Below are 11,978 nucleotides of genomic sequence, written 5' to 3'. Positions count from 1 at the left end.
CCCTCCTAGGCGAGACCAGATTTGGTAATTGTTATGGATGGAGCTTTTAGTAATGAAGGATCAGGCGCAAGCCTCAGATTGGTTAATCCCAGAGTCCATGAATTTACGTATGCCATAAAGTTGGACTTCAAAAGTACCAACAACGAGGCAGAGTATGAAGCTTTCCTAGCAGGCCTGCGGATAACCAAGAAACTTGGGGTGAAACATCTGGAAGCACGGGTGGACTCTATGCTGATCGCAGGACAGATCAATAGGACTTACGAGGCAAACAATGATGTGATGGCTTCATACTTGTCGCAACAAAAGGATTTGATCCTTCAATTTTCATCTTACAAAGTCATTCACATCAAGAGAAGTGAAAACAAGTCAACGGATGCTCTTAGCAAGTTAGCTTCAACAAATTTTGAGCACTTTACAAAATACATTCGTGTGGAAGTCCTCGATCAACCATCTGTCCCAAAATATCAAGTGTTAGTCATACAAACTGGTGTCGAATCATGGATGACACTGATTGTAGCATACCTTACATTGGGAAGTCTACCGGAAGAAAAAGTTGTGGCCCAGAAAATCAGACACAAAGCCTTGAACTACCAAGTACAAGATGGTATTTTATACCGAAGATCCTTACTCAGCCCACTCCTGAGATGTGTTGATGCCGAGGATGCAAATTATTTGATAAGGGAAGTTCACAAGGGCATTTGTTGTCTTTATGCGGGCCCGAGAATGGTTGTGGCCAAACTCATGAATGCAGGGTACTAATGGCTGGGGATGCATATGGATGCAGTGCAAGAAATCAGAAAGTGTGATTCGTGCCAGCGCCATGCCCTTAATTCCCTGCGTCCGAAAAATGATTAGTGCCGGTGACATCTGCTTGGCCGTTCCAAAAGTGGGCAATCGATATTATGGTTCCATTCCCAGAAGCTCTGGGAGGTGTCAAATTTTTTATTGTTGCAATTGACTATTTTACCAAGTGGGTAGAAGCTAAGCCGGTCGCCTCCATCACTCCATCCAGTGTCAAGAAATTCTTGTGGGAGTTCATCATCTGCCGTTTTGGCCTTCCGCAAAAATTAGTCAGTGATAATGTGACTTAGTTCACGGACAGTGGGTAACAAGCGTGGCTAAAAGAACTTCAGGTCACTCAAGTTTTTTACTCCTGTAACCCACCTACAGGCTAATGGTCAAGTTAAGAGAGTCAACATAACCATCAAAGACGGGATCAAGCCAAGGTTAGGAACTAAACGGACGGGGTGGGTGGACGAATTACCCCATGTACTTTGGGCCTTTCACACCCAAAAGAAGTCTAGCAACTCTGAGACGCCGTTTAGCCTAACTTACGGCAGTGAAGCCATGATCTCAGCTGAAATTGAAGTTCCATCCTCACGAACGTTGATAAACAATGACAACGAGAAAGAGTTGCGGATGAACTTAGATCTCCTCGAAGAGAGGAGAGAACTGGCTTTAACCCGCGAGCATAATTATAAACGTCAGTTACAAAAATATTATAACTTGCGGGTTAAAAAGTGCAACTTTGATGAGGGAGATTATGTCTTCCACAACAATGAAGCATCCGGTCAAGAACTTCCGGGTAAATTGGCCACAACTTGGGAAGGCCCTTACAAAGTGAAAGAAGTATTATCAAAGGGTGCATACAAGTTGGAAAAATTAGACGGGACAGAAATCCCTAGATCTTGGAATGTTGCACAATTGAAAAAATGTTACATGTGAACAAGACTCTTGTTACTTACTCTTTGTTTGGCCTGCGTTCCCTAATAGATTAGTAAAAAAGACATATAATATCATAATTTGTAATATATTTAGGCATGCATGCCTTTCTTATTAAAAAACTTGATTAAACCTACGTGCTAGTCTTGTGTAGAAAATTGTTTGCTGGCCTGTACCAGATAGGACCCGCGTGTCCTTAAAGAAAATTTCCTGGCCTGCGTTCCAAAAGGGACCCGCGTGTTCTTAAAGAAAATTTCATGGCCTGCGTGCCAAGAGGGACCCGCATGTCTTTAAAGAAAAGTTCATGGCTTGCTTGCCAGAAGGGACCCGCATGTCCTTAAAGAAGATTTCACGTAATCTTTTATTGACAATTAAGAAGACCCTACAATATAACACTTATATTATACAATAAACAAAGTGTAAAGGATAAAAAACTTCTTATATTCACGAGTTAAAAGAGATTACAAGTTAAAAAAAACAGTACATAAGAACAAATACATGCGTCTACAAAACACTATAACTACAGAGGAGGGTCCTCATCATCACCCGCGTCATTAGGATCCACTTGGTCTTCCCTGTCTTCCCCACGACCAATGGCAAAGTATGCCTTCAGCTTATCAACCCTATCATCTTGATCTGCCAGTCCTGCTACTGCTTTATTAATGGGGAACGTCAGGTTATCAAAAGCTTCCGTCTTCTCAGCATAAATTTTAGTAGTGTCTTGGTCATGCAAGTCAAATTCCTTAAGAGGTCGTTTCTCTTCGGCAAACTTGAGACCCTCTCTGAAACCTGCTTGGCGACCAACCTGAGAAGAAGCAACTAGCAGCTTCGCGACACAATCCCCAAGCTCAGCACCATCCCGGATGTGCCCAATAACCTATAAACAAGAATTATAAGAAAAACAATCCGGATGCATGTATTCATCATAAGGAAACCAAAGGAAGAAAAAGTTACCTGGGGAATTCCCTCAGCCATTAGCCATTTCTTATCCACCAGCCCGGATAAGGGACATCTTGTGCTCAACACAGCCCAAGGCTTGCTCCTAGTTCTTCTCGGCGAGCTTGCTGATCCGTTCATCTTTGGCAATGCCTCTGCCTTCAAAGTTTTTATCTCTACCAGATAGGAAGAGATACGATCATTTGATCATCAACTTGCTTCTGCAAAGTTGCTTTGGCCTCCTCAGCTTGGCCCAGCTCATTCTCCTTAGCGCAAGTTTTGATCGCGGGATGCCTCTATGACAGCGTTCTGGTGTTTACAAGCCTCTTCCCAACCTTTCGACACTGCGGCTTGACATGCTTTCTCTTCTTCCAAAGCTTCTTAGCATCTGACAACTGCCATTTAGTAGTGTTAGCAGCCACGCGGTATTCATTCGCCTCTTCCTTGGCCACCAGCACCATTCTCCAACTCATCCCATGTTTGGCTCATAGCTTGCCAATCCCAATATATCTCTTGACTTATGGAGACAACGTTAACTAAGGTTTAGGAGAAGGAGTTGGACAACTCATAATGAGGGCGCTCGCGTTGGCGTTGCTTCTCCACAGGAGGAATCCCCTTCTGTAAATATTCATGGCAGACATCGTTGTCAGTAAACAACGACCCCTGAAGCACGGACCAGTGAGGGCGGTGCACTAGGGAATCCTCATGCGGATTGGTCTGCCCGTAATACCCTGTGGGACCTTTATCTTCATGTGCATGGGAGGTGGTGGCAACAAAGTGTGGTCCCCCAAGATCTGAAAAATGAGGAAGAGAGCTGGGAGGCGAGGAAGGGATAGGTTCCTTGAAAATCTGAGAAGCACCCCCTTGCTCACCTTTGCCAGGAGGCGTGTCTTATAAAACAATGGGGTTTTTAACACCCTTTGGTGGTGAGTTGGGTGCAGACTCAAACACCAACTTGGGCGGTGATGCGGGTAGAAAGACAGGTGGAGTGGTCTTCCCATGATTCAACGGGTCCTTGGGATGCTCCTCTGTAGATTCTGCAAACACTTCACATCAAAAGATATTTCACTCAAGAAAAATAACCAAGAGTATAAAAATATCAAGAATAATACCTAGAATAACCTGTGTTGATGCAACAAGTTTGATGCGGTCCCCCAACTTCACCTTCTTGTGTTTGTTAGGAATAGCAGGTTTGGACATATGTGACTTGCCCTTCCCAGCTGGCTTTGGGGCATCCGCATCAGCAGCATCAGGCTCATCTTCACTGGCTAACTTTAGTAGTATCTTTTCCCGCATCCGCATATTTGCTAGTAGATGGGTTCTGTTCTCTCTTGCGGTTCAGACCTGCAATGGCATTCATGATACTCTCAGTGTCAGTAGTATCAACTGATTCTTCTTCTTCTTCTTTTTCGTAAGGTGATGACTCATCACTAGAAGTGAATAGTACAATCACCCCACTAGAAGTGAATGCTGATAGAGGACGAGGGTTAGAGCTCCCTCACCTTTGGCGAGCATCTCCTCACCTTTCGCGAACATCTCCTCGGACACCACTGGCTCCGGGCGTAAAGCAGCGGGAAACAGGAAGTTATCGCGGGTGCGATCAAGAAATGGTGGTTTCTCGGGATCTCGAGGGCGACGATCCACCAATCCTTGAACACTATCCAACAACGTGCACAAGATCGATCCCTCACCTAAACAAACAAATAGTTTGCATTTTTAAAAAGAGAAGAGGGGAAAATTCTTAAGGAACACAGATATACATACTCTTGTCAGGCTTCTCATAAAAAGGTTCCAAGTTTGGAAAAGGCCATAGACGGCGCATGGGCGTAGGTGTGCAGGTCATTGTTTTAAACCACAAAATTTTCACGTATGCCGCATCACGTATCTTAGGCTACTTATTGTTGGGGGAATGTCCAACCCTCAGGAAGGGAACAACGTCTTCCCGGATTCAAAAAGAACTTTGGATGCAATTCATATGCACTGCGGAGTGATTCAGTGCCTATGACGTACTTACTCGTGGTTGGCCAACTGTTCCCGGATCCAAAAAGAACTTTGGATGCCATTTATATGCACTGCGGGGAGATTCAGTGCCTATGACTTTCTTACTCATGGCTGACCAACTGTACCATCCACCACGGCTCGCCATCTTGTTGAAGACGACAAATTTATCAACGGAAGGCACTTAGTTGTTGGCCCGACAACAAAACTCAAAGTGCCTGATCCTCATCAATCCAAAAGGGTGTACTTGCGATAAGTGAACAACATAATCCGTCAGGACAGCCCCGACGAATTTTGTCACCGAAAATCGGAGATTTCCGGTGGTGAAATCCTCGGCATATCAAGCCAGTTTCCCCTTGGGAGGCCGGCTAGCGACAGATTCGGAAGCTGGGAACTCCGGTTCCCACTCTGGTGCTAGGCCATAGACATTCACAATGTCTTCGTAATCTCTCCTCTTCCCATTGACAATGATGTTGTCAATAGAAGCATTATTCTTCTTTTCCCCAGCCATTACTTCAGTCGGTAATGGGAAACAATGAGCAATCGTGAAAAGTTTTTGAAGTGTAGATCGGAAGGACGAGATAAAAATCAGAAAGAAGAAGCTTTGCAAGTGATAAAGGTAAAAACGGAGATGGAACCGTCTTATTTATACCCATCGCAATTAATGCGATGAGGGGCGTCGCCAGTGGAGAGAGAAACAATCGGTCCACTCAGACAGCGACACGTCAGGCGGGAAAAATGGAAAATTAAAAAGGACAGTGGATAGCTGCCATACACCTCTTTTTCCACACTTATCCACACAAAATAAAATATCTCTATCTCAACTTGCAAATTCAAAAATCTCCAAAAAATACCTCAAGTCCAAAATTTAACAAATATTACAAAAAAGAATATATATAATATAAAAATCTTCTTATATTGATATCAAAAGAGGATTACAGAAGTTGCATATACTAAGTTACAAGAATATATATATCAACTATTCTATGTAGCTTGACTGGATGTGGTCTCTGGGCCTTGGGTTTTCAAGGTGGGAGTATCTGGCTTGGGGGAAGTTGGCAAAGTAGATGGCATTTCTTCAGATGTTTCTTGAAGATACTCTTTCAGAAGAGGAACGCCATCCGCCGATGCGGCACACTCAAGGATCACGGTCTGAATAGGAAATGACAGATCGTCATATTCCTACATCCGCCGATTGTATTCCCCCGCAACATTGAGCTCGTGCAGTGGGTTCTCCTCCAACAGACTATTAGTCTTCGCGTACGTAAGACCCTCCTCAAGGCCAATCAAGCGACCAGCTTGACTTGAGGTGTTGAGCAAAACAGCAGGACTGTCCGTCAGCTCAGGTCCCTCCTTGATATGCTTAATAACCTGTTAAGAATAATAGACACAGAAAAAAGGTCAACAAGGTGACCAGAGAAAAGAATGAAAGCCAAGTAAAAGGAGCAAAAAACATACCAGCCCAAGACCCTCATCCAACAACCATTGTCTCTCCTCCTCAACACGCCTGGTCTACTCCTGCAACTCACGATACCCGTCGGCAAATTGCAAGTTATCTTCATACAATTTGGCCACACGAGCTTCGGACTTTTCATGAGGTTTGAGGAGGGCATAATATGCGGCCTGCATGTCCACCACCCTCTTCTCCATAATACCAACCTGCTCCATCCTCACCTCGGTCTCCTCATCATAAGTTTGAAATATATTACCTTGATTGGTAACTTGTGATTCCAGAGCAGTGTTGGCTTCGAGGGCCTTAGCCATGTCTTCTCCTATCTGTTGGGCTTCATCCCGGGCAGCCTTCAGGATGGCATTCTGCTTTTTGCACACCTCTTCCCATTGGCGGGCGGCAGCAGCGTGCCTATCCTTCTCCACCTGGAGGGCTATCCTAGCGTCCTTAAGCTTCCACTCGGTAGTGTTGGCTCTTAGACACTGCTCCTCCGCGGCCTTCTTTGATTCTATGGTGGCCCGGGACATCCACCTCCCCACTTCTCTCCCATTAACTACCATTCTCGCACTATTTCTTGTCCGCTGGCCACAGTGTTGGCCAGGACAACATTAAAGTCTTGAGCAAGATCATGGCGGGAGCGCCCGCGCTGGAAGGCGCATTCAGCAGGCGGTACCCCACGGCTGACAAATTCAGAACAGGTATCCGGGAACACAAATCGGGACCCTTGTTCAATTTTCAAGCACGGGACAAACAGGCGGTCATCTTCCTCAGGGTTCCTCATCTTGTAGAAATCAGAAGCAGACTGATGGGAATGAGAAACCTTTCCACCACCCGTTTGACGTGGTGGCGAAGGAATTGTAGACTGTGGAGGAGATTGAGGCGGCAAGGGTGGAGATTGATGTGGGGCATCCTGCATTAATGGATCCTCAGTGTTTTGAGCTGGTTCATTCCACTTAAAACCAGACACGTCATCGGATATGTTGATTGTTAGAGATGGATAAACTGTTGACGGAGGAGGAGATGGTGGCTCTTCCGTTGATGGCGGTGGAGATGGTTGTTTCTATGTCGATGGCGGAGGAGATGGTGGCTTTTCCGTCGTTGCGCCCTGTTGTGATGCACCACCAGTTTCTGTAAGACAGGAATAGTTCAACAAAACCTAGCATTTAACAAAAAGCTTATTCAAGAATTAACAAACTTACGGGTGGAAGCTCACATCAACTCCATCACTCAGTCCCCTAGGAGGACCTTGTGCTTCTTCGGGACTTGCTTCCGCCATTTCTTCTTGTCGGCTTCATCCTCGGCATCTACGTGCTGGAGCCCGCGTCACTTTACTTTGAGGCCCGTTGCTTCCTCTTCCGTTCCGATTCTGCCAATGCACACATAATAAAGGAAGTTTCAGATGCATCGTCAGAATCAGATTCCTCACAGGATGATGATTCGTTACTTAATGACAAAATTAAAATCCTCCAATCGGAGGTTAATGCATTTAGAGGCCGAGGGTTCAGACAATACGAACCTATCTAGAAGATAGCCTCTGAAACTACTGGCTCAACATGTATTTTGGTGGGAAAGAAGAAGTGGTCCCGGGTCTTGTCCTGTATGGGCAAAGCCTTCGCATCGCAAATGCGTTTCTGCGGACACCCAGCGTCATAAAAAAGGGTGTCAATCATTGACCCTTAACCTGAAAAGAAACACAAAAGAGCTAAGTAAAGCGCTTTAAAAAAATCATGAGGAAAACTCTTACTCTCATCCACATTCTGGAAGAAAGGCTCCAGATCTCAGTATGGCCACAAGCGGCTCATACCTGCCCACACCAGGGCCTCCGCCCGCATGGTCGTAGTTTTCTGCATTAACGTGCTGAACCACACCTGACCTTCAACAGAAGCAACCGTCATATCCGGAAGCTTCTTGTTGTGCAGAGGTTGGAACATGGTGATGGGGACGACATCCTCCCGCAACCAACAGTTATACCATCCGTCGCACCAGTGCATTTTCTAAAACACGGAGAATTTGTCAACCTTGGCACAATATTATTTGCCCGGAATACCAATTCGAAGTGACGAATTCGCAGGAGGCCAAATGGGTTCACCTGTGACATGTGTATTTCGTGACCAGAAAAAATGTTCCCCAAGAACTTGGTTATCGAAAACCAAAGATTTCCGTTGGAGAAGAAATCAGCGTACACCACCATCTTGCTGGCCGAAGGTTTGTCAGCAGTAGATCCGGCGGATGGGAACACCGGTTCCCATTCCAATGGAATCCCGTACGTCATGATAAGTTTCTCGTATTCAGGGCGCTTCCAACTTATTACAATATTCTCCACGGTTGGAGAAGACGATTCTATTCTCCGGACTTTATTGGTAAAGGAAAACACCGAGCAATTTTGGAAAAAATAAAATGATTAATCGATAATTTGAGAGAGAAATTGAGAAGAAAATGAGAAATCAAGGGCTATAAAGCTTCGAACAAAGGCTAACTGCTTCTATTTATACTCATCGCAATAAATGCGATGAGATGGGAACAATGGAGAGAGAAATGGGTGGTCCAACGAAAAAACACCACGTCACGCAGGAAAACCGAAAAAGTAAAAGGGTGAAAAGTCGGGTACAGTGACAGCCGACATTAACGTCGCATCAACTGTTTACAGTCTGTAGAAACATCCCTTCATACTTTTTCATCGTGATCCACACGAACATAAAATATCTCCATAACAACTTGCAAACTCAAAAATCCCCAAACTATCTTAAGTCCAAAATTTCACCCGTATAAAAGCTTCATACAGAAGAAACAATGGACTGGGGGACTTATAGAGGTAGGGTACCAAAAAGACCCAAATGCCCTTAAGTATCACCCTCGGGTAAGAGGGGACTCCCTCATATGCCACACGCGGGATATATAAATCACCCGCATAACTCAAGACAAAGGAAGAACAAAAATTATATCTTAGAGACTATGTGCGGGAGGATCTAATCGTCCTCAAAAGTCAACCTCAAGGTACTGTTCCCACCCGCAAGGATGCCCAGAAGGCAACGTCATAGGACAACTGTGACTACCCAACTTCATTCTAGAAGATTTACCAAGATCCTTTCTTGGAAAGCACGTGACCCTTAAGCCAATAGAAGAAAGATAGCTGGCCAGGCTGTTACAACCATACACATGGCCAGGTTTATCTCGTCCTATCATATACAGACACGTGTCCAAATTGTTAAAACCATACAAATGGGCCGTATAACCCAACCTATCACAAAAAGGACACATGTCTGAGCGGTTACAAGGGCATCTTCTAGAACGGGATAGCTAGGCCAATTATATTCCCACACTCTTCGGCTATAAATAATCCACAATATCCATGAGGTAGCACATTCACTCTCCACTATCTACTCTAAATACTTAAGTACTTTATCTTCACCGGAATTGTACTTATTCTCACACCGGAGGGTGGTTACGGGAAGACCTCCCTCTTATCCTTCCCCTAACGAGCTCACGGTGGTTGTTTTGCAGGTTTCTGTCATTGGACTTCAGGATATTGAACTCGTATCGTTAGTCGGTTTGTACTTAACCCATACCTTGTGGACTCATTGTATCTAAGCCCTTAGGGGATTAGGTTCATGTTTCTTCAATAAAGATCTTGTAAATTACTAGAAAATGAACCTTTCATGACGCGCTTTTAATAATGATATAAAAAAAAGTATGTTATAATATAATGTCATCTTATACAAAAATTAAAGGAATAATGACATAATTTTGGGCATCATTATTATATTTTCACAAAAAGTAAATTATAAAAAATTAAACATAGAAGACACTTTGATTTTGTGTGTCATGTTCTGCTGTCACTATATAATTTTTCCACGCCATAAACATGTGATACAATTCAGACTACAAACACACGATTTCGAAGATAAAACCCTTGAGATCCGATCGAAACGAAGAACCCTAGAAGATCCTATTGAAGCGAAGAACCCTGGAGATCCAATCGGTTATGAGTTCAAAGCATGAAGAACAAGATCTAATTCTTACAATAACTGCATTCGGTTATGAATCAAAGATCTGATTCCTTCAATTACTGCTCCAAAACGCCTAAAACACGAATAAAACTCTACTTCACGGAGCCTTTGATTATGATGACTCCGAATGCCGGAGAAGAGTATGGCGTTAGATGAGTTATCTTACCGATTTCTTTCTTATTCCTTCTCTCTACTTGTCGACCCAATCAAACTGTCATTCTTCATCGGTACGATTTTCTTCATTCGCGTTAATTAAATCGATTAATCAATCATTCAGCTACTCAATTGTTAGTTTGTTAGAATTTGAGGTTTTATTTTTTCTATTTTGAATATACTTTTGGTGTTATTAGTGGTACAACTTCCACTAAGGCGAAGGTTTGTGATATGATATTCATCAGCCACATGATCTGTAACATCTTGAAAAATACCATATTTATTTAGGGTTAAAAATGTCAATCTTGAAAATAAAAGGACCCAAAAACTATTTTAATAATAAAAATGGTCAAGAAATAAGGACTTATATATATATATATATATATATATTATAAAGATGGAAGCATTCCATGTTAAGGAAATATGAATTCATCTCACATGGAAAGAAGAAAGAAAATGGAACTCCTTCACGTAGGTATAAATAAGAAAGATAAATTTCATCCCTCATGGAAAGTAGGAAATATTTGGAGCTCTTTAAAAGGAGTCAAGTTTCCATAGTAATATTCTTAAATGCAATGCATGAACTAGTGGTCCTACCGAAGGGTGTGAAGAACCCGACGCGCACAGGCACGGGCGAAGGGCGCAATGTGGCGCTTGAGAGTCGCCATATTGTTTTGGGAAAATGAAAGCAAGAACAAGACGTGAAAAGTCATCAAAAGTAAAGGGACTAAAAAGGAAATTTGTGATTTCAAGACCCATCGCGATACAGGATGGATCAAGGGATAACCCATCGCGATACGCGACAGGCACATCACATTGCCCCAGGATGGTCGGTGTCGCGATACGCGATCACCTAACCTTTTGGAGGCGAAGTAATCGTGGAAACGTTTCCAACCATCTGTTACCACGTGGCAGGTCTACTAAGTGACCAATTAAACCTAGTGGGCGGCTTCGTGATACGCGATGGCCAAACCAAAATTTCATCGCGATACGCGATGGAATATAATATTTAGAGGCTGTTAAGTGGTCCATGGCGATACGCGATGGATCCCCTTTTTATCCCATCGCATAACGCGATGGGTTATAATTTCAACTCTATAAATAGGGGTGACAAGCTCTTCTTTGTGCATCCCAAATCAACTTTCACATATATTGTCTCAATATTCATGCCTCGATTCCGAAGTTCCGACGATTTGTTTCTCGAAGTACGTGCAAGTGCGGAAGCTTCGTTTGTTTGTATTCTTGATTACCCGCTGACAAGTAGAATTTTTGCCCGCGTCAAGCTTAGGCATTTCATATAAGCTATCCATACAAGTTATGGGTACTGCCCGATTATTTTATTATATATGGCTTAGAACCTAGTCGGGAGTATATTCTATACCTTGATTAGAAAATAATGTGAAATATAGTTTTTATAAGACAATGGTATAGATAAAATATTATTTCTTTATAACTATATAAAAATTTATAATGTTTCTTAACAAAGGAGAAACTTAGTATACACGTTTTTTCATAAAGAAGAAACGTAGTATTTTATTAATGATGTTTTGGACTAAAGGTCCAAGTATAAAGAAATAATTATCAAGGTAATGATTATGCAAATAGACTAAAGGTCTAAAGCTAGATTGTTGATCTAGTATATATACTTGGTTATTCTCGTACTGTATGTCCGAGGTAACTTTTAAACAAAATCAGTGGAAGTGCTGATCAAA

At 43.0% G+C, this 11,978-nt stretch overlaps 1 protein-coding gene across 1 annotated transcript; it reads left to right on the top strand.

Moving 5' to 3' along the window:
• Positions 1 to 228: 228 nt before the first annotated feature.
• LOC143621121 (uncharacterized) lies at positions 229 to 759 on the top strand. The gene has a single exon (XM_077092642.1). It carries the CDS (start codon positions 229 to 231, stop codon positions 757 to 759), a length of 531 nt encoding a protein of 176 aa, XP_076948757.1.
• Positions 760 to 11,978: the final 11,219 nt, after the last annotated feature.

This window comes from Bidens hawaiensis, unplaced genomic scaffold (assembly GCF_021521415.1).
Source record: "Bidens hawaiensis isolate Kalapana, Puna unplaced genomic scaffold, B.hawaiensis_p1.1 tig00000326_1, whole genome shotgun sequence".
Lineage (NCBI taxonomy): Eukaryota > Viridiplantae > Streptophyta > Magnoliopsida > Asterales > Asteraceae > Bidens > Bidens hawaiensis.
This window is presented reverse-complemented; position numbering and strand designations above follow the sequence as displayed.